Source organism: Manacus vitellinus, unplaced genomic scaffold, assembly GCF_001715985.3.
Source record: "Manacus vitellinus isolate BGI_N305 unplaced genomic scaffold, ASM171598v3 scaffold_26_pilon, whole genome shotgun sequence".
Lineage (NCBI taxonomy): Eukaryota > Metazoa > Chordata > Aves > Passeriformes > Pipridae > Manacus > Manacus vitellinus.
Window position 1 is genome coordinate 2212195 of NW_021939960.1, and position 20837 is coordinate 2233031.

Consider the following 20837-nt stretch of genomic DNA (forward strand, 5'->3'; position numbering starts at 1 on the left):
ATCCCTCCTGGGGGGGACACACCAGGCTGGTGGTTGTGCAGGAGCTGTGCCCGGCCATGGATCTGCACAAGGAACTGCACACAAAGGGACAAGAGGATCCTGGCTTGGGAAAGCACCCAAATTACTTCCCTGTTCAAAACTGTGTATAAGCACGTGCTTAAGTCTCCCTGAGTTTGCTCAGACCTAAGTATGTATTTACACCCATGGGGTTGCAGGGGGAGGCCAAGGTTGGAGATGGGAAAATTTATTCTCCAGTCACCTTAACTGCAGCTTAGTGCAAATACTCTGGAGAAATAAAAATCTCTTGGAGAAAGCCACAGTGCTCCATGAGATCCATTACAGCCAATCTCCAAGTGTAGAGCCTCACTAATCCCCCCCCCCCCAAACTCTGGCTTTAGAGTTGAAACTAGTGTGAAGTTTTTTAAAAAAAAAAATTATATAGCAACAGTTCAGAGGGCTTTGTGCATCAGTACCTTCTGCACTGCCCCTCTCAGTACAGGGCTGGGCCAACATCCTGAAGCATGACCTGTGTTAGTCAACAGCAATAAAAAAAAAACCAGCCTGCAAACAGCCCAAGTCAAGTCCTACCTGCAGTTTTGTCAGGTATGCTGCAAATTAATCATTCACATCAGCTGTTCTCGACTTACTTTGATATTTGCTGCTTCTACTTCTGAACCAATAAAGGGTTCCCTCCAAAACTTGCCCCCTTTCTCTGACTGTGCTACTGGATGTGATAAACCAAACCCAAAATTTCCACCCCCAGCCATGGCGGGCTCACAAAGTCCTTCCCTGCTCCCAGGTAATTCTCAGAGGTGCTAAGGCTTTAATCAGTGGAAAAGGAGATGGTCAGGTCTTCTGAAAAATTTACTACTGAGATCCAGTGAGAGACAGAAAACTACTTTTTTTCCCATGAGACAATCATAAATCATTTTCTATGTTTTTTCTACTCTAAACTGTAGCGTCAGATAATCTCATTCCTGTTTCTGCACCAAATTCATGTTAAATAAAGTGGCTTAAGATTTTCAGCTAGTGTCCAGCTGCCAATCCTCCCTGGTTTCTTTCACAAAATCAGAAAAGTTAAAGGACTGGGGGGAGGGAAATCATTCATGGGAAACGTAATAGCAATATGAAAAGAACTAAAGGAGAGGTCAGGCCCCTTATAGATCACTGAATAGAATCCAGAAGGCAACTCTTTTATATCTTTAAATAGATGTAGTATACCCCTCTTGGATGAGGCTTTTGTTGGTTGCCAAGCATTTTAAGTGTTGTAGTAAGAACACGTTATTAAAAGGGGATTTAATATTCAGAAACTCAAACTCCCTAGGTTAGAGTTGCCTCATAACTCCTGGCATGTGAAATATATACAGCCTTAAGTGATTGCATATAAAATACATCCTTATTCTTAAAAGTGCAATTGTTGAAAGCAAGCATATTTTTACTATATCTAATTCACTGCATCTTAACTCAGGAATATAAACTTTTATAACAAAGAAACTGGAAACGAAAAACAAAAAAATTGCTTAATTTCAGTTCATTCCCTTTTTAAAACAAAACCCTGGCCTCACTATCTTTGTCATGGTATTAGGAGTAACTCCATAGTGAGGCAGCACTGGATTTTTCAAATGAGAATTTAAATGTCTTTGTTAGGTACTGCACAGCTGTAAACAATGGCCAGAGCCAGGGATCAGACTCAGCTGAGCTGCAGCTTGGGCTCCAAAATGAGGGCTCCAAACTCCTCACAGTTGGAGGAAGAGGCTAAAGATGATGTATACAAAAAAATACAAGAGCTGATACTGCCAATACTGAGGAACCACATCAGCTGCTGCTGACAGAAACACACACATATCACACAGTCCTTTTTATCAAAGGACTTACATGATCTGAGCCCCTGTCTGGTATAACCCAGAAAAAGAGCTATGAAACTCAACCACTATTATGTTCAGTAAGAGATGGAACATGTCAGTACCTTAAATTTAACACATGCACTCAAGATTCTTCAGTACACAGAGTACCTGCACTTCACTAGGATTTGGGGTACCTGTGCTGAAAGAGTCCCCACCCTTCACCCTCATTTGTTGACTTTACCTCTGCATAACCATCTCCTGACAATTTCACAGACCTAGATTTATTTTTTCTAATGAAGGCCTTTTGTAAATGATCTGCCTATTTGGACCCTTTTTTTAAGCACACATTTGTGGTTTCCCTCAAAAAATATCAATTGAAAGCTTATAGAAAATCCTTCTTACATGTTTCTCTCTTACTGAGTAAACAAAAAAACCTAAAAATCCCCAAACAACATGTCTCATGTACTACAGCTCTATTGTTTTCTTCCTGCTATGCTGTTTGCTGTATTTGCCCCTCCCTCCCTTCATCCACACAACATTACAGAGCTCTTACGTCACAGCTTTGCAGGAAGGAAAACACATTTCCCTTCTGGAAACATCCACCTCCAGTTTCATTTGCTTTGGTGACTCCAATCCACCAAGAAAGGACAATAATCAGGAGAGATGTTTTAGCCTACACTGGAGTTAGGAGCAATTGGGGTTTCAAAATATCCCATCAGCTGCTCTGAAGTGACCCCTGCCTGGTGCTGCAGTGAACCCTCAGCCCACCAAAGCTGCACCTCCTGTGCAGCTGAAGCACCAGGATGATCCTCTGAAGTTACCTGAGTAATTATCACACACACCCCCCCTTGCATTAGCTGGGCACGTCTCTAGGAAACATATGGAGCACCTCTCCTATAAGGAAAGGCTGAGACAACTGGGATTGTTCAGGCTGGAGCAGAGAAGGCTGTAGGGTGACCTAATTGTGGCCTTACAGTGCCAGCAGGAAAGATGGAGAGAGACAATTTACAAGGGCCTGGAGGGACAGGACAAGGGGGAATGGCTTCACACTGGCAGAGAGCAGGGTTAGGTTGGATATTAGGAAGAAATTGTTCCCTGTGAGGGTGGGGAGGCCCTGGCACAGGTTGCCCAGAGAAGCTGTGGCTGCCCCATCATCCCTGGAAGTGTCCAAGGCCAGGTTGGATGGGGCTTGGAGCAACCTGGGCTAGTGGAAGGTGTCCCTGCAGGGGAGTGGAATGAGATGATCTTTAAGGTCCCTTCCAACCCAGGCCATTCTATGATCCCATAAACCCCTCAGCAAACCCCAGCCTCCAGCACAGCAGGGTGAGGAGCCATCCAGGAGAAGCCACCCGGACCCCCGAGGGCTCTGCAGCGGCCACCACACACCCACAACCCCATCCCCACTCCCTGAGCCCTGGCTCTGCCTGCCAGCAGCGTTGGATTGAGTGCCAGCAGGATGCAGGGGGTGCTGGAGCCGCCGGGCTGACCTCTGGCTGTGAGCTTGCTGTAGATCTGCGAGTTCACTTCCTTGTCCCGCATGTAACATCGGATCTCCTCCGCCGCCTCCCGGATCACCGTCACAGCCAGCACAAACCCCTGCGAGGAGCACGGAGGGGGGACACAGAATGGATGGAAAGGTCAGGAAAAAATCACATCTGCCTCTAATAAGAGCGATACTTGTCAGTGCCAATGCCAACAATCTGCACTTCCTTATTCCGTCTTATCTTCCGAAATCGTTACGGTGGGATGTGCTGCTGTGCAGGACTCCCAGCACCAAACTAACAAGAGTTGCTTAAAAAAAACCTCATTGCTTAAAAAAACACGGCTGTTTTTCAGTTTTACCTTGAGTCTCCCCCCCAAGCAAATTTTTGTAAAGTTTATCTGAAGAATGTAAATAACACATTTCATCTCAATTCACAGGTAACTGAGAGGGGTTACACAGGAGTCCACTGGAAGACAGGATCCCTCAAAACTCAGTACTCCTGCCACCACAGAGCCATCAAAGTTAGCTCACCTTTCTTTATTTTATATCCTTATTTATATAGAAATCTATACAGAAACTTATATATACAGATACATAAATAGAGAATGCATGTGCCTTCCTGTGCATGTACACACACACTCAACCTGCACAAATAAGCACTCTAAAGATATTAATGTGCACTACTCATGGTATAATTACAAGTTTGCCTGATTAGGGTTTCAGTCCTACTTTTCTGTGGATATGAGTAGTCATTTCATTTCCATTTGTCAGGAGGAAAATGCCCACATCACACCCTTCACTGTATAAAACATAACTAAATTAATGCAAACAAATTATTTATGGGGTTAGTATCACAAAGTCCTGTTTTTACTAGACATTATTGAGCTCAGACTCACTAAACAGTTAAAACTCTCCTAATCCATCACAGAAAATGAACTTTATTCAACCTGTAGTGTTGAAAACTGCAACTGTGCATTGATTATCTCTGTCAATAAGGAGCTTCTTCATTTTTAGAAGGGGGTGAGGTGATGTTGGAAACTGAAGGTTTCTAGCACACACATCTGGGTTTAAATGCACGATCTAATTCATTAATACAGTAATGAAATGCAAGGTAGAACATTTCTGCAGTGTTTAAACATGTAGACACATGCAGAAACCCCAGGATGGGCTTTAAAACTTTTTTTCTTCAACTTGCTTGAATAAATAAACCTTCAATGACCTACCAGAGGAACCCAGTACGTGTAAAGTGCACCAAGCCTCATCTCAACGACGAACTGAGAGCAGGCCAAAAGCAAGAAATAAAGGTTGAAGAAGTATTTGAACTGGTTAAACAACACCTAAAAAAAACGAGAAAAGAAGAGGATGGGGGAAATTAATGGAGTTCAGAAGTTATGCATATTGACCTAACCACCAGAAACATTTTTGCATGCTCTTCCAGTGACTAAACACCAATTTGGGGTAGTAGTCCTGGCCACTCAGGACAGATCTGTGTCTGCCCTAAGGCAGCCTTTGCAGGAAGCCTACCAAACCCAACCCAAACATGATTTTCTCCAGCTCCAGGTTCTGCACCTGTCTACTGTAAAACCACTGCAAGTGGGGAAAGCATTAGGGTGGGACAATGAAAAGCAGCTTTATTCACACTTACCCCAGGGAGAAACGTAAAAAAGTTGTATTTCTGATTGTTGATCACGTTGCGAGGGTATCTCTGGTCTCTCTTCTCGGGATGGCCAAGCCAAACAGTGCGAGGCCTCGGGTCTCTCCTCCCACAGCATCTTAAGCACTCACAACACCTGTAGAAGGAACATTAATTCATTCATTCCTTCATTTTTAACACACTTCTCTGAGTCACACACATTTACCCCAGACCTTTTCTTTCCACGGGTGGGAGCCCACCTGCCACCAGCTCCAGGTGCCTCACAGGACCTTCAGCCTGGCACAAGGGCCAGCAAGAAATCCCTGCTCACGTGAATTTTAGTGATGTAACAAATCCTTACTCCAGACAAGGAATCAAACAGAGCATCAATCCCTCCATGGAAGATGCAAAGATGTATCAGAAATCCCTCTTGTACCTTGAAAAAGCCTCTCTGTTAAAAATCACAGCATTGTACCCTCCCAAACCCCAAAAGGGTTATTTTCCTGTTGTCACTGCTGCTTTCTGAAAACCAATCTCTTCCCAACCCTCCTCGTTCCTTTAAAACCAGCCCTATTGAATTTCATTGACATTTGGGAAAGTCAGCATCAGCTGGATTGACAACCAAAAGCTTCAGAGCTCTCACAAACATCCTTCCAGAAAGCACCACAAAGGTCTGTTCTTGAATCAAGCATTCTGCCACAGAAGTTCACTTAAATGCACAGCTAACAAAGAAACAACTATTTAAGGAAGTACACAAAGCGTTCAGCTCTTTAAGTCCCTGTCTTGCAGGAAGATACATGCAGCACCATGATCAGAGTGTACAACTCGCCACACAGAAGGTGGTTTCCTACAAAGAACTGTTTTTTAAAATGTTTTATGCCCTGCTGGATGCAAATAATCAGTTAAGTCAGTTCCCTCAGTACAGAAGGGGAGTAAAAATCAACTTTGCTTTCAGAAATAAAGAAGAGGTGTCACCATGTGATCCCATGCTACGTGAGCAGACACAGACATTGACTTCCCAAGGCTGGCTTGCAAGATAATTTCTCATGAGCTTTTAATACTAGATAAAAGAATTTTTGCATAATCAAATTACTTAGTCATTATTCCATTTCATGAAGAGTGACAGATGAGCCCTGGCAAGGTGGATTTTCTCTAGTCTGTACTCAAGCACAACCTGAGCCCTAAGTGTAGAAATGCCACCCAAACACAGGAAAAGTGGTTTTCTTGCTCAAAAAAGCTTTGAGAACAAAATGCTGACAAGATAGCAGAATGTTACACAGCACTCCCATGTTGGTACTGAAGGAACACGAAATCACAAGTTTTGGATGGTTCCCAACAGCCTCCTACACCTCCAGGTTAAGTCAAACCCTCCATTCCAAAACCAGAGGATGTGTAAGGTCTCCCAGTTTCAATAATGATTCTACTGCTTTCACCCACACCAGGTATCACTGACAGTGTACAGCTCAGTTCTACCAACACCACTGCTGTTGCCAGCTCTGACCTGCATTTGCTGAAAAGGAGAAAATTAGGAGAATGCAGGAAAATCAGAGAAACAAACACAGTGGGCAAGGCCAACAGTTCAAACCCTGATAGCAGGGAACACCTAAATCAAATTACTGGAGTAAAATAATTGAAGATGTTTTAATGTTCAGGTATATACAAGAGGTATCTGACATCCTACAGACTTGCAGCACCACTGTCATCTCTGCTTTCCTCTGTACAGGGATATTACCTGTTATTCTGAATTTATAATGTTTCTAAGCCAATAGACTTTCATATTTGACTATTCCCAAGGTAGTAGCATCCAGAAAGTTATGTCTGCCCCTGAAAAATCTCAATTTTTGTCAACTCTACAAACTATTTTTGCTTGTTAAGAGAAACCAACTAACAGATCTTTCTTCCCCACACATCTGTGTACAAGCCCACATCTGAAAGGCAGCTTGTTACCAACATGAGACAAACAGCAAAGCTGGTGTTAAACACTCAAACTCATAAACTCTACTACAGAAGTGTATTTTATTAGCTTGATACCTTTTAACTACAGTTTTCCTTTGTGTTTGCAGATGAAGACCTAAGACAAATATTCAATGGCATCCCAAATATATTTTAACAAAAATAGTGGAAATGGTGGTATTTGGATCACAGCAGGAAACAGATATGCTCTATAGAAAAGAAAAAAGAAAGAAAAGAGGGGGGAAAAAAAGTGGTCTTCCTTCTTTCACAATGAAGAAAAGGCTCCAAAAAAGAGGCTTTGCCCAAGGGAGCAAATCTGGTGCCCACACACCCCATTTCATCACAGTGTGCTTTGCATTTACAGAATCAGTCAGTCCTTGTAATCAAGACATCTGAAACCAGCTACCTTTGTTTATTTTTTAGGTTGGGCCTCTTGTAGGGATTGTACTCAACAGCAAAAATACCCAAGCACCTATATCATAATACTTGCAATAGGATAAGTAAGGCTGAAAGAGGGGACTACTGTCAATTTAATATAACTTTACTTGTCCTGGCAATATTTTTTTTACAAAATAAAATTCACCCACATGCTCCAAAGAACTTTCCAAATACCTGAGCACATCTTCAAACCAATACCTAAATGTCCAAACAGACTTTCAAACTTTTAATAAGTTCAATGACTTATCAGTGTGTTTTCTTCACTGATGTAAAAGGCAAACAAACCCCCTGCAAAGCAATCAAAATATTTTACCTCAAGAAGAGTGTGCTCTGACCAGCTGTTTACATACCATTACATTGTGTTTAGTCTTTTGGTTTTGAAATTACTAGAAATTCACTACTCTGTGAATGCTAACATCTAGCACTGCAAAATTCTGGTGTGGTTCTAAATAAAAAAACACTGGTGCAGTTCTAAATAAAACAGCATCCCCCCAAAACTGAGAGCACTTACAAAGGCAGGGAAGCAGAAGGCAACTGCACAAAAGTGAAATTACCCAAAATTTGATTTCTGCAATAAAAGTACCTCTCGTACCATTCGCACCACAAAGATCCTCTTTGTTGTAAGAATTTTAATTTACAAATGCTGTGTTACTATAAGGTGTAAGAAACAACCTGAAAATAATGCAGCTCCAAGTAAAAGCAAGAAAGGGCATGGGAGAATCTGCTATGTAAAAATAACACATTTCTGAAACTCCTGCCTGGCTCAAGTCACAGTTTTTGCAACCTCCTGAATTACAGGGAAAGCAAACTGAAAACCTAATTAGAACAAACAAAAGAAAAACTTCCTGCCCAGCAAGTTTTGAAGGTAAATATCAGTATTATCAACACTCAGGTAAAGAATATCCAGTATTTTTACTATGAACTCTCCTACACTGCCTTTCAGCACGAGATTTCTATGTAAAGCATTTCATTAAAAAAAAAAAAAAAAAGAAGTCCAACCAACAAACACAATACTACAACCAGCACTCCCGGAGTCACACGTTGCAACACTGACTGGGGAGGTTCATCAGCGCTCAGGAATCCCATCACGTCATGGGCTGGGAGCCTCCTCCAGAGCTGCAGCCTCAGCCAGGAACTCGGGCACCAGTGCCTGACAATCTTGGCAAATGCTGACTTTTACCCCACAGTCATTCAAAGAATTTTTCTTAGGAAGGCACCTGGTAAAACCCAGCGCTGGCATTTAACTCTCACCTATTCTATGACCTTGTTTTTCCCTCCTGTGTTTTGCTGGGTGGTCTCAGGGCAGAAACCCACCACCCAAACCCTGTACTAGCAGGAATGTTATCTCACACACTCATTCCTCAAGTGCCAGCCCGTGGCTTGCTGAAATAAGATGGAAAATGAACTTTTGGTCAAAACACAGATATTTCTCAGCACAGAACCATGCACTCAATTCTTACAGGCAGATGTTTATCACTCCTTCCAAAGATATTCACTTGCCATAATTTTTACATTTTTTTTTAACTTCTCAATGATGTCTTAAACTTCACTGGGGAAGAACACATTAATAAGCTCCTCATTTCTGCTTTAAGATCCTCTATATGACATCTGTGAGCCTTAGAAAGCACTTTGCAAAAAAAGAAGCTGCTGCAGTGGCAGATCGTGTTTTCACAGACTTAGGGCAGGTTCATGTGCTGGCAGGACAGTCCCACTGCCTGAGCCCTTTCTGTCTCACACCTGATGATGCTGCAATGCGAGCAAACACCAATCTCCACAAGCACATTTACTGCTTAATATCCAACATGGGAGACCCACATGATGGGGGGGACAAAACACAGCTCATATTGAGAGCAGAAGGGAAAGAAGAAGCAGAAAGATGGGTGGTGAACCTAACAAGGAACATTTCAGACACTCTTCTTTTCCCTTTCTCCTCTTAAAATTGAATAATCTTAACCTCAAAAAACTCCCCACCATTCTGACAAACCCATTTAGTTGGATATACAATCAAAGTACTCCGAGCACATACAAAAGTGTTTTCAGATTAGCCTCGTGCTCATTAAATTAAAAGTCCTTTTTCGAGTTTACTTGTTCCTCCCTGAAAGAATTTTACATGCTATGTGTAGTTCTGTGATCTATTGCTTCTTTGGACACTACCCCTGTTTTTAAGTATCAAGCTTAGAGACCCAGATGCTCAGGCCATCACATTACTCCAAAGATTTCTGCTCAGGGCAAGGGCAGTGCCAGAGGAAGAAGTTTCTGGCAAAGAACTATTGGCATTATTTGGAATAATAAAACACTTGTCATCAAGAAATCAGAAGACAACATCTTTGAAAGAGAAAGACTGTCTGGAAAAACAGCTGAAAGTTTACATCACTGCTTAGAAATGCTGATAAAATTAATACACATTTTCCAGGAACAGGAATCACAAAGTTACAGAATTCTGAGCAGTTTTCTAAAAAAGTTTAGGAATGAATACACATTCCTAAACATTTCTTTTTCTCCATTTTGCAACTGAAGCACTGACTAACAGTTACTGCAATAACCCCTGAAGTATAAGAAACTAGCAAGTCAGGGTAAACCATGAACTTTTAAAAATTATCACCTTCCAGAAAGAACATGAAAAATACATGAAGACAGCTTACATAGGGCAGCTTATACAGCACTGTGCAATTCACATTTTAAATCATAACTTGGCAAAATTAAAGAAGAAACAAGCTCACAAATCTCCAAATAAAGTCACAACCACTGAAAAGCATTTTGTTCGATGTGAACTGTATCTGAAACTTTTGAGTCCTACAAATGATGTGTTCCTTAATCTGCACGGGGATCTAAATGAATGGGAGGTGCTAAAGAACAAGTCTGCTCTGTACTTCACTTGGGACTGTATTTGCTTACAAAAATGCATCCTTAGTGATGTTGTAGGAAGCAGCAATATGCCAGATTGAATGTCAGATGCCAGATGAACAGCCATTACCAAGAAGCAGGTTTTATTTATAAAAGCAGCATGTTTGATGGAGAAGTATTTGAAGATCAAGTGAAAAATGCTTTCATAAGCATTTTTCATGCAAAACAAACCTAATGAAAAAAAAGTGTCACATTTGTCTAATATAGGGGTAGTATTTGTCAAATTAGTGCTGAAGTTCATTGACATATTTAGTCACTTCTAAAACAGGCACATTTCTCAGATGATGTTTCTGTGACCCCCACAGGCTGTGCTAATAAGTCCTTGGTACCCTTAACATACAAACCAACCTCCCCACATGACATTATTTCCAAAGCATATAATGAATTTTTCATGGATAAAGAAAGCCAGAGCCATGCACAACTGCCTAGCCTTTTTATGCACCTCCACATGAAACATTCTGAACATTTCCATCTCAGACCGTGCACTGGCACAGCTGCAGTGGCTCAGGAAGGGGCCAGGAGAGCTGCTATTGCTGCAGCCCACCCCTGCCATCCAGCAAAACAGCTCGGCTGTGGGAAAGCAGCCCAGTTCTGCACGTGCCAAGGCACACCCACACGCAGGCAGATGGAGGGCAGGAGCTCCCATCTCTCTCTGTTGACTTTGAAATGGAATTTGCCATTTTAAATAGAGCCAGAGTACACAGGCATGTACAACGGAATGGCCTCGTGGAGCGTTACTGTAGAGCTCCTCCTTCCCTGTCTCATTCCCCATCCTTCCCTCCACATTTCTGGATCAAGGCCTTTTACATCGTAGCAGCAGCAAGAGCACAGCAGTTTGCTGGTTTCAAAAAAAGCCTTGCAGGATTGTGGACTGACACCATGAGCTATTTAGGGAAAAACTTGTGTCATGCGCTGAACGGGGCACCTGGGGTTCTTCGGGAAGTTGTAGCTCCCTTCCCGGCAGAACTCGGCCTCTGGGAAGCTCAGGATCATTTGCCATCCCAGCAATAGTGCCCCTGCAATTAATGCCATCCTTCCCTCCTGGCACATAGCTCATAGTGGTTTCCAGAGTGCTGCAAAGCATTTGGGAGAACATGGCTGAATCTAAGGCACTCAGCTGCAGAATTTGGAGCTTAGCCTTTATTCGAAGCAAGGAGGAGCCACACTGAAGTCAAGCTCAGGAACAGATAACCACTGCTCCCACTCGGTTCATTAAGCACATGGCTTCTCTGTGACACAAACCTCAGCCTTGTGAGCCATCACTTATCTCTGCAAGGCTACTGAGCGAGTTCCTCCCTGGTTTCTCTTCAAAGTATGTGAAAGACTGAGGGTAATGAAAGCCTTGCTGGATGACACCTGCTCTACAGGAAAATTGGGCATTTCTCATTACTACGTTAACAGAAGCGAAGATGTCTACAGAGTCATTCAGTACGTGCCCAGAAATTTGCTCCCCATTCCAGAAGACCACAGTGACAAAAATCCCTGCCTGAGAAGTTGGCCCACTGGTGGAAGGAAAACCTCCACAGCAGAAATCAGTTAAGGCTATGCTAAGGTGAAGCCTTTCAAGATTTGCTTATCCCTGAGTTTTCATATGTAGCAAGGAACATAACTTGGATGGCTTTTGTTTGTGTTTTTCCTCAGAGGGAACAGAAAAAAGGGGGTCATGATTATGGCTTAGAATTCCCAGGACTCTGCTCTGGATGTGTCACCAGGGACCCTGCTGCTGGCTGATCTCTTCTTTGGTGTATAGTACTGGTTTGGATTTGCTTGACTTCAATGCTTTCTTATCCACACTATCATTTGACCAAACTACTCACAGGTCACAGGCTACTCATCAGTAAAACAAGGGTTCCTCACATATGACAAGTCTCATCCCCAACAGTTACCACACCAAACAGAACCCCCCAAATCCAAGTTATTTCAACTGCTATGGAGAAAAATCCTTGGCAATCTTCCTTCACATGCTGCCAGAATTCTTCACTAACACTGGCAACCATCTCTGTGATTTCTAATCAGGTAGAGTCCAACAAACCATAGCTTAGGTTAGATGAGGGCAATCTCTGTTAGACAGTACTAACCACATCGTAACACCCAAGAGGGTCTTGGTGGAGATTAGAGAAATTCTGGAAAAGAAATCATTCAAGAAGTTTTGAGAAATTTCTCAGGCCTTCACCTCTCCCTGATCCCTTCAATCACGTCACCAAATGTAATGCCATGGTGGCTGCACCTTGTGGTACTTGCTCGGTGATGCATGTGACACAGGCACTGGGGAATTACTTGCTGCATCACAGACTCCTCCAGCTCAACTGGCACTGCTACATCAGTTACAGAAACAATGCTGATATCAAGGAATAATCCTAATACTGAATAAACTACATATGACAATTTCAAGGACAGGAAACTGAATGGAAACTACCAACCAAAACCATAACAAACACGGAAAATGTAAATATTTCCCCTTGTTCTAACAGTGAGAATTTCCTTAGACATTTTGGTTTATTTTGCTAATACCAATCACCCCGTTTAAAAAAAAAACAAATTACCTAGGGACAAATGAAATGCTACAATAACTGACAGCCAGGTAACTTGGATATCCTGTACATCCCACTGTGTGCAAGCCAACCTGTCCGCATAGTGGTGCAATTTCGTAACGAAATAGTATTAAAAGACCGTTTTTCTTATTTAACTTTCTGCAGGGGAATACCAGTACAAATATATACGTATATCTCCTTCAGGAACGCATCCCACACTCAGGATATTGCAACATCGAACACCAAGGATATTGTATCGCTGTGACTGATACAGTTAATCAGGGATTCTAGGCAGGGCCTTTGTTACATATCCACACACACCATTTATGGTCCAAGGCCGAGGGATTCTCCAGCCTCGAGCCATGCGCGCAGCGGGGATGGATGACAAGCAGGACTCGGGCAGGGCGGGTACCCCCCTTGGCCGCGACCCGCGGCTGCCACCCGGGCAGCGGCGGGTTGTCCGCGGGGCTGTGCGGGGCTGCGGGTGCGCTGCGGCCGCCGGGCCCCCTGTCCCCCGCGAGGGGCTGCCGGGCTGTCCCCGCTCCCCAGCGAGCCCCGGCAGCCGCCGCCCCGCTGGATCCTGCTCTGCGCCCGCGCGTGCCAGGGAATTGGCGTCAGGAGCAACCTGTCAGCACCAGCCGCTTTCCTGCCTGCCTTGCCTGTGCCTCCCCTTCCTCCTTCTGCCTCCTCCTCCCGGCGGCTCGCCACGCGCCGCCCCCGCGCCCCGCCCGCCCCCGCGCCATCCGCAAGGCTCCCGCGCGCAGGCCCCCCGCCGCCGCCGCCCCGGGGGTCGCGGCCGCCGCCCCCGCAGCACCAGCCCCCCGGTGCCCCGGCGCGGCTTACCCCGCCGCGGTGCTTGCTGTCCATGCGCTTCTTCTGCGGACGGGCTGCAGCGGATGTTGCTCCGTCCATGGCCGCGGTGCCGGGGCGGGCGGAGCGTGAGCGGTGGGATGCGCTCCCAGCAGCGCCGGCCGGGCCGCGCCGCCGTCTGGCGGCAGCGCCGAGGGCCGCCCCGGCGCCGCCGTCCCAGCACGCAGGCTGCCGCGCCCGCCCCGCCCTCGCCGCGCGGCACCGGGGCGGTGTCCCCTCCGGGGTACCGGGCTGCGGGTCGCGACTGTCCTCCGCCGCCTGTCCCGGAGCGCCACGTCCTATTCGACCGAAGCGGACTCCGGTCCGCTCCGCCCTGAGTCCGGGCAATTCCTGCCCAGCTCAGCCGCAGCCAGCCCTACCCTGCCCAAGCCCAGCCAATCAGCCCACTGCCCTCCCCTCCCTTCCTTCCCCACCCCTCCCCCCGGCCGGCACCTGCTCTGCCCCAACCCCACACCTGGGGCGCTTCGCCTCATCCTGCCCCATCTCTTCGCACCCCACCTCCGTTTCTCACCATCTCTCAGGACCCGGCTCTCCCGCACTAGCCCCGCTGCCCAGCTGTGCCCGGCAGCTCCGCACCTGAGGCCTCCTCGCCTTCATCCCAGGGGAAGGGCCCGCTGCACATCCCGTGTGTCCTCAGCCTTGCGCAGCCAGCACGGGCTCCAAGCTTGATCTCCCCTTCTTTATACCACCCCTCCACTCGTGTTACAGGACTGTGCTTTATGGTGCTACTGCTCCTCACACCCTTCTTGCTCAGTGACCTTCACTCACTCCTGGCAACACTTATTTCTGGATCCCAATTCAGATTTCCTCTGCCAATCTAGGCACAAATTGCTCCAGCCTATTTATGACTTTAAGCATCTCTTTACATTCATGGTGACTAAATCTTTATTAAATCTAAATATACAAGTCAGATTCAAAAAAAGCACTGGGGTACAGAAGCTGAAATATGTGCTTTGTATTTTATCAGACAGGGTCCTGGATGCCAACATGATCTTTTCTTCATGGTTGCTTCACATTCCTGCCCCAGCAAAACTCTGCCCTACATGCCTTCGACACCTGTTTCACTTTCTCCATCCATTCATCTCACTTCACTCCAGCTCTTCTACCTCCACCTCATCTTCCTCCCACCATCTCCATATCTTCATGTTCTTCTTTGCCATAAACAAGAAATCAAAAGAATCTTTTAGGCACTGCACACCTCTCATATCCAACCCATTACCTTTTGTGCTGTTGACCTTATTCACTCTTCCAAACATGAAAAACAAAATTCCCAGTGGCAGAGACATATTTCATAGGGCAGATGAGAAACTGGTTCTGCAACGGTCCTGCTCAAATGAATTACACTCTCCTAGTGATACTATCAGGAAAAAAATTGGTCAAGACAAATGTTCATATAACACATCCTTCTTACAATGTGGAATGCTAAAGCACATCTAGAAAACCACAAATAGGGAAGTCTAACAGGGTAATGGTATCTGCTCAGCCACCAGAACCATGTCAGTGGAGAAAACCACCAAGTGACTGAAAAAAATGTCACCAACAGTAACAAAGAAAAAATTGCTTCCAATTGTGTAACTGGTGAGGCGATGGCCCTGTGTCACAGTGTCACAGCAGGTCCATGGGTACCAGCCCCCACCCCTTGCAAATCACTTCCTCACGTTCCCCTCTAACACTTTCCTCTCTTTGCGGCTGTGCTCTACATCAGCTCTGCAAAAAGGGCTGGTTTTACAGAAAACATCTGTCTGGAAGAGCTCCTCGATTTATTTATTTATTCCAATCAAATCCCATTAGGAGCTGGATGCTGAGCACAGCCTGGGAACAGCCAGACAGCACTAGTGAGAGTCCTGCAGCCTCGGGAGGGCATGGGCTTGGATCCAAGGCTTCTTCAGGTGGATTTGCCTTGAGGGGAATCACAATGGGAGTGGCAGACCTTTTCTGGAGCCCTGCCTGCACCGAGCAGTAGTTGTGGAGGTGGATGTTGAGGGTGCTTTGGGCAGAGGCTCCAGCCCTGTGGGCATTGCCCATCCAAGTTTGCTCTCACCACCTGCACAGCCGCGGCAGTGAGGGCAGAAACACGCTGGGGGCTGTCACTCATACCAGAGAAGCTTCTTCCTGCTTGAAATGACCCAAATTTACCCTGGTGCACCTCTAGAGATGGAGGAAATGCCCAGTGCAGGTAATGATCATATGAAATAGTCAGATCTGCACATCCAGCTCAGCATCTCACACTGCGGTCACCAAAAAATCTGAACCTCTTTCTAGTGCATGGGCAGCTTATTTCTCATCCCTTTACAAACAGGCTGCAAACCCCTTCATTTAACAAATAACCTCAAGGCTCTGCAGAACTATAACACCACAAGCACAATAACCAGAGGATGAGTAGGTAAGCCCAAGTGTAAGTTCAAAATCATCTTTTTGTTTGTTTGTTTGTTTGTTTTTTGACATACTAAAAAGTAGCATATACCAAACTGACTGGGTTTCTTTAAGATGAGGGATGTTTGCATATATCTTAAAATGAGCTCAAGGTAATCTTAAATATAGTTAATAGTACTTTCCCACTGAAAAATGAAGACTATTAAGAAAATAACTCAAAATAATATATGCAACAAAACAGGAGCAAAGAAGAGTGAGTCACATCAGAGTTTCTGGACAGCTTTTTTCTTTCCAGCCCTCACTATGCTCTAGCTCAGGTTACACTGTGGATTACACCAGCAATTGTCATTTAATTTTCCCTTACAGTTGAAGCAGAGTCATCCCAACATTTTGTAATGAGGACATTTCAGCAATGTAATGAAGAGTTACACCAGCTTCAGGCACCAGCACTGAGACCGATTAGGCAGATATTTCCAATGCCATCCTAACTAGGGCTGTCTTATTACAAAACTGTTTGTAGAACTGACTGTTAGGCTGTATTTCAATTAAGTAATACCATGTTTTAATTTCTTATTTCTCAATCTACTGTTCTTATCCCCTCATGGGGACAATTGAAGTAGAAACAGAAATCCCTTCTCCTCCCACAAACACTTCAGCTCATGAAACGTATTTGCTCCATTTTTTCTCATATTCACCATCTGAAATATTTTTTTCATATGAAAGAAAAGATAGGATGATAAAATTCACTGGAAATGTTGATTTAATAAAAGGAGCAACTGAAGAACCTAAACAGGACATTGTACTTGACCCAAACTATTCATACCATTGCCACAAAACTACTGGCCTGACACTGTACCTGGCTGAAATGCCAATCCTAGCCTTCAGCCTTGGTTGAAATAAAACTTATCAAATGCCACTGTTATTTGCTTTGAGGTGAAAATGGCATTGGATTTTAAAATATCCATCATTCGTTTAAGCACCACATTTTGGCCCTTGACAACTTTGTGATCAGACAGAAATTAATGACATCCTACATGGAGCAGCTAAATTTCCTCCCTGTCATTTCTGCACATGGCCCAACTCCAGCATCCAAGAACGTGGGAGGACAAACAGCTGACTGACTCAGTCCCAGGAATCCTAAAAGAAGAGCAAAGGGATGCACTGCAGCCTGCAGACTTACTAACACAGCACCTGAGGAGCCAAACAAACTTCCAAAGCCTCCCTTACGGGCACTCTGATTTTCTGCCTTGTATTGAAACACTTTGGATTTTTAGTTAGAAAATCACTGTGAAGGATCTAGACTAGGCTGTAACCCAATGGGCTAAACCCACTCCTTGATACATTTTTGGCATAACATTAGCTTTGCTGTAAAGATTTCACTTGTGATTTCACCACTCACAGCAGGTACAAGCTCTCCTGCTTTCCAAGCCTTTGATTTTCATTTGCCTGTCGAGAAGGAATGCCCAAGGGAAAACCTCTAGCCTAGAACTGGGAAGTTAGATTTGTTAAATCAAGTGAAATAAAACCTATTTTGGTTTTTCTGATGCCACTGGATTGTTCTGATGCTTTAATTTTGCAAGCACATAACTTGAGGCTCACAAAGGAGCCCTGCAAGCTGCAAAATTCATACTGCATCACTGCTAATTAAAAGGAGCTCATTTATTTTCCATCATTTTAAATCATTATCTATGTTTTGATTTTTTTCTCCCAGGACTTTCCCCCCCCCAGATGATTAAATTAACAGCACAGCAAGCAGTTTTATACCCCTCCCTGCTCCCCCTCATCCCCGCCAAGTGATTTGTCTCACAACCAGTTCTGGACCACTTGGCCTCCTCTGAGGTTGTCCTGTAGGGAGAGTTCATCAAATGCTGTCAGTGTTCTCACCTCTGCACATTGTAAATCCCATTTCAAACCCAGAAACTGGTTACTGAGGTTGAGCTCTCATTTTTAATGGGAAGGGTTGTATAAATCTACCAAGTTGTTGATTGGGATGATTTAACCTCTTTTCCCAGGGCAGGCAGCACAAGCACTTGCTTTGCCAGTAGACTTATGTTTTATGCACTGAATGATCTTCGGTCTCTCGTGATCTGACATTCAACTCACAAGGACAAGGTGAAGCTCAATCTGGCAAAGCACAGCCTATGAACAAAACTGGCTCCAGGGTGTGTCTAAATCAAACAGAAATTTCTATGTCCATGGCCCTGTACCATCATGGTTCCCGGTGGTTTTGGAAGCCTTTCCAGCCTTATCTTTTGTCTTTCTCCTCCAGCTTTCCACTGTACCTCTGTGGTACAGAGCTCTGCCACCTCCTTGTCCCCATGGCTTTGTCTCCTCCTCTGTGCCCATGACAGCAGCTCCTCACCCACAGGTGATGCCTTCCAGTGGCTTTCACTGATCCTCAAATGCATCCAGGTCTCTAAGCTCCACTGATTAAAGAACATGTAAATAAACTGTATTTTGGGGGTGTGCCCATATTCCTCCAAGGAGCAAGTCCTCGTGCCAGTTTCCCATTAAAACAATGGATGGGTGGTTTTGACAATGCACTTGCAAATTGTGCTCATTACCTATTTAGCACAATGTGCCATAAATTTTCTTCCATTATAGCTGTGCTACTAAATAAATAATTGAGCTTTTTATGAATAGGACTCTAGCTTTGGGTTTTTTCCTTGATGAACACAGAGGAAGGTCATAATAATGATATTCTGTTTGACATTTTATATGCTGAAATATTAATTCAGTTTTGGAACCACATTTAGTTTTTTTTCCCTAAGCATGAGTAGCAAATTATAGATAATTCTGACATCTAAGGAGTTGGCTCAGATTAAAGGTGTGCAACTGGTTGAACAAAATGTTTATGATTCCACAGGCAATCGGAGTTGTGCCATTATTCTTTGTGCCTGTTATTATCTGATTTCATAAGTGCATGTTTTACAAATACCAGGGTGCACCCTCTTTGTCTGAAAGTGTAGCCCATTGCACACGGCATTTGGAGCTTTGTTTCAGGGCTGTGTTTGCAGCTGCACCATTTGTGAGGAAGGCAGTGGGCAGGAGCAGGGATCTGGTTGCTAAGGGTTTGCAGACTTGCAGCCCTGCAGGAGCTGTGCAGCACAGCTCGTACACTGCGGGATCTCCCAAGCTCCCGACTTCCCTCCCACCAGTGACCAGCAGAGAGGTGGGTTTGGTGTGCTGAAACATCACTGCTCACAGCAGTACTGAAACAAGCTTGGACTGTGACATTCAATCCCTCAAAATCAGAGCAAACATGCAAAAGCTGCCCGTTCCCAAGGCTCAGCTCCACACGCACACAGAGCTGGCACTGGGAAGGAGCATTTCAGAGTAAAGAAACATAAAGTGGGACGCTGAAACACGAACCATTAGCAGTGTGGTATCATTGTACATGTGCCCCCAGCCTACACGAGGTGCATTCATCTTTTAAATTTATCTTTTAAACGTCTGGGCTCAGACAAGACCACTGCAATTAATTGGGGAGTTAAACACTCCCAGATTATCATGCACTGTTAACACCTGCAGCTCTGATCTGCACGCAGGGCTTTGATATTATTTCTCCTTTTGACAAGTGGGCGATAGCGGATATCCTTTAAGCCTATATTTAATGAAGCCCCCCATAAATCCATCAACACTTGCTAAGGGAAACTACAATAAAGCTCCTACTGCCATGGGCTCTGCTATGGAGAGAACATTTGGCATTCTCATAATGAAGTTTGAGAGCAGATACTGCTCACGCTGATCTGAGGAAGTGCACTCTTTGTGTAGGATCTTTTTCTTCCATAATTATATGTTGTGGCTCAAGAAAACAACACTTCAGTACCTTCTTTTTAAAACCACAGCAGTCAAAATGTCGTTCAGAGAGGGCAGCTGTCAAATCTAAGAAATGAAGAAAGAAAAAGGCTTTCTAGACAAATGTACTCTCATTTGTAGTTTGCGTTTGTATTTTGTTAGCTCTTGAAATGATCTGGCTCCTGTTTTTGTGTTACGCATCCTGTGAGTGTGATAAAAAAATGTAAAGCTATAAAGTGAAAATAAATTGGTACTTGTTACACATTTTATATTTCTAAATTTTATAAAAAGCCTAAACAAAAAAACCTACATAAAGTGGTTATTTTTCATTTATGACTGAAAGAATTGAGTTGGGAAACAGAAGAACAAGTAATGAGCAAATTTTATGTTTTTCAAATCTGGACATCATGAGTTAAGAGGGGTGGAGTACTTTTAATATACACAGAAATTTAGGTACGCCAAAGCAGTAAATCACCTGAATGTGTGCTGAACTTTAAGGACCTAAGTAATCAAACTGGTTTCATGGGGAAAAAAACAGTGTGTCAAAAAAAAAAACTTAAAAAGTTATGTTTGGTATTCTGAACATCTAGACTGCACGGAGACAAACTTTTCTAAAACAAACTTCGCCAAGTGGATCTACAGGACTGTGAAGGGCTGTAAAGCCAATACAGGTAACTCAGTTTAAAAGCATCCTCTGTCATCACACACATAGGACTGCAAAGCCAAGTGAGTGTCTAGGAAGATAATGTGCATAAAAGATTTTGGGACTGATTCTCTAGCTGGACTAGATGGTCTTGGGGGTCTTTTCCAACCTAAATGATTCTGTGATTTAGGTTCCATTTAGTTTTCTTTAGAGAGACACTCTTATACAGATCTTTAGTCATGTCTAGATTTTACCAAAACCAAGTATTGGAAAATAAGGCCCATGATTAGATCCACCTGTTCTCATTCTGAATTGAGACATTTTCTGCACGAAGCAATTAAGTCAGAGAAGTCGATCTTTGGACTGT

At 44.2% G+C, this 20837-nt stretch overlaps 1 protein-coding gene across 1 annotated transcript in view; it reads right to left on the reverse strand.

Annotated features, from left to right (window-relative positions):
* The window catches only part of ATP9A (ATPase phospholipid transporting 9A (putative)), a 53492-nt gene extending 39810 nt beyond the window's left edge, over nucleotides 1-13682 (reverse strand). The window contains exons 1-4 of the mRNA XM_029960334.1: nucleotides 13630-13682; nucleotides 4973-5116; nucleotides 4551-4664; nucleotides 3332-3440 (exon numbers count right to left, since the gene is read on the reverse strand). Coding sequence (XP_029816194.1) covers nucleotides 3332-3440; nucleotides 4551-4664; nucleotides 4973-5116; nucleotides 13630-13653 — 391 coding nt within the window. The 5' untranslated portion in view covers nucleotides 13654-13682. The remainder of the gene's footprint in view (nucleotides 1-3331; nucleotides 3441-4550; nucleotides 4665-4972; nucleotides 5117-13629) is intronic.
* Nucleotides 13683-20837: the final 7155 nt, after the last annotated feature.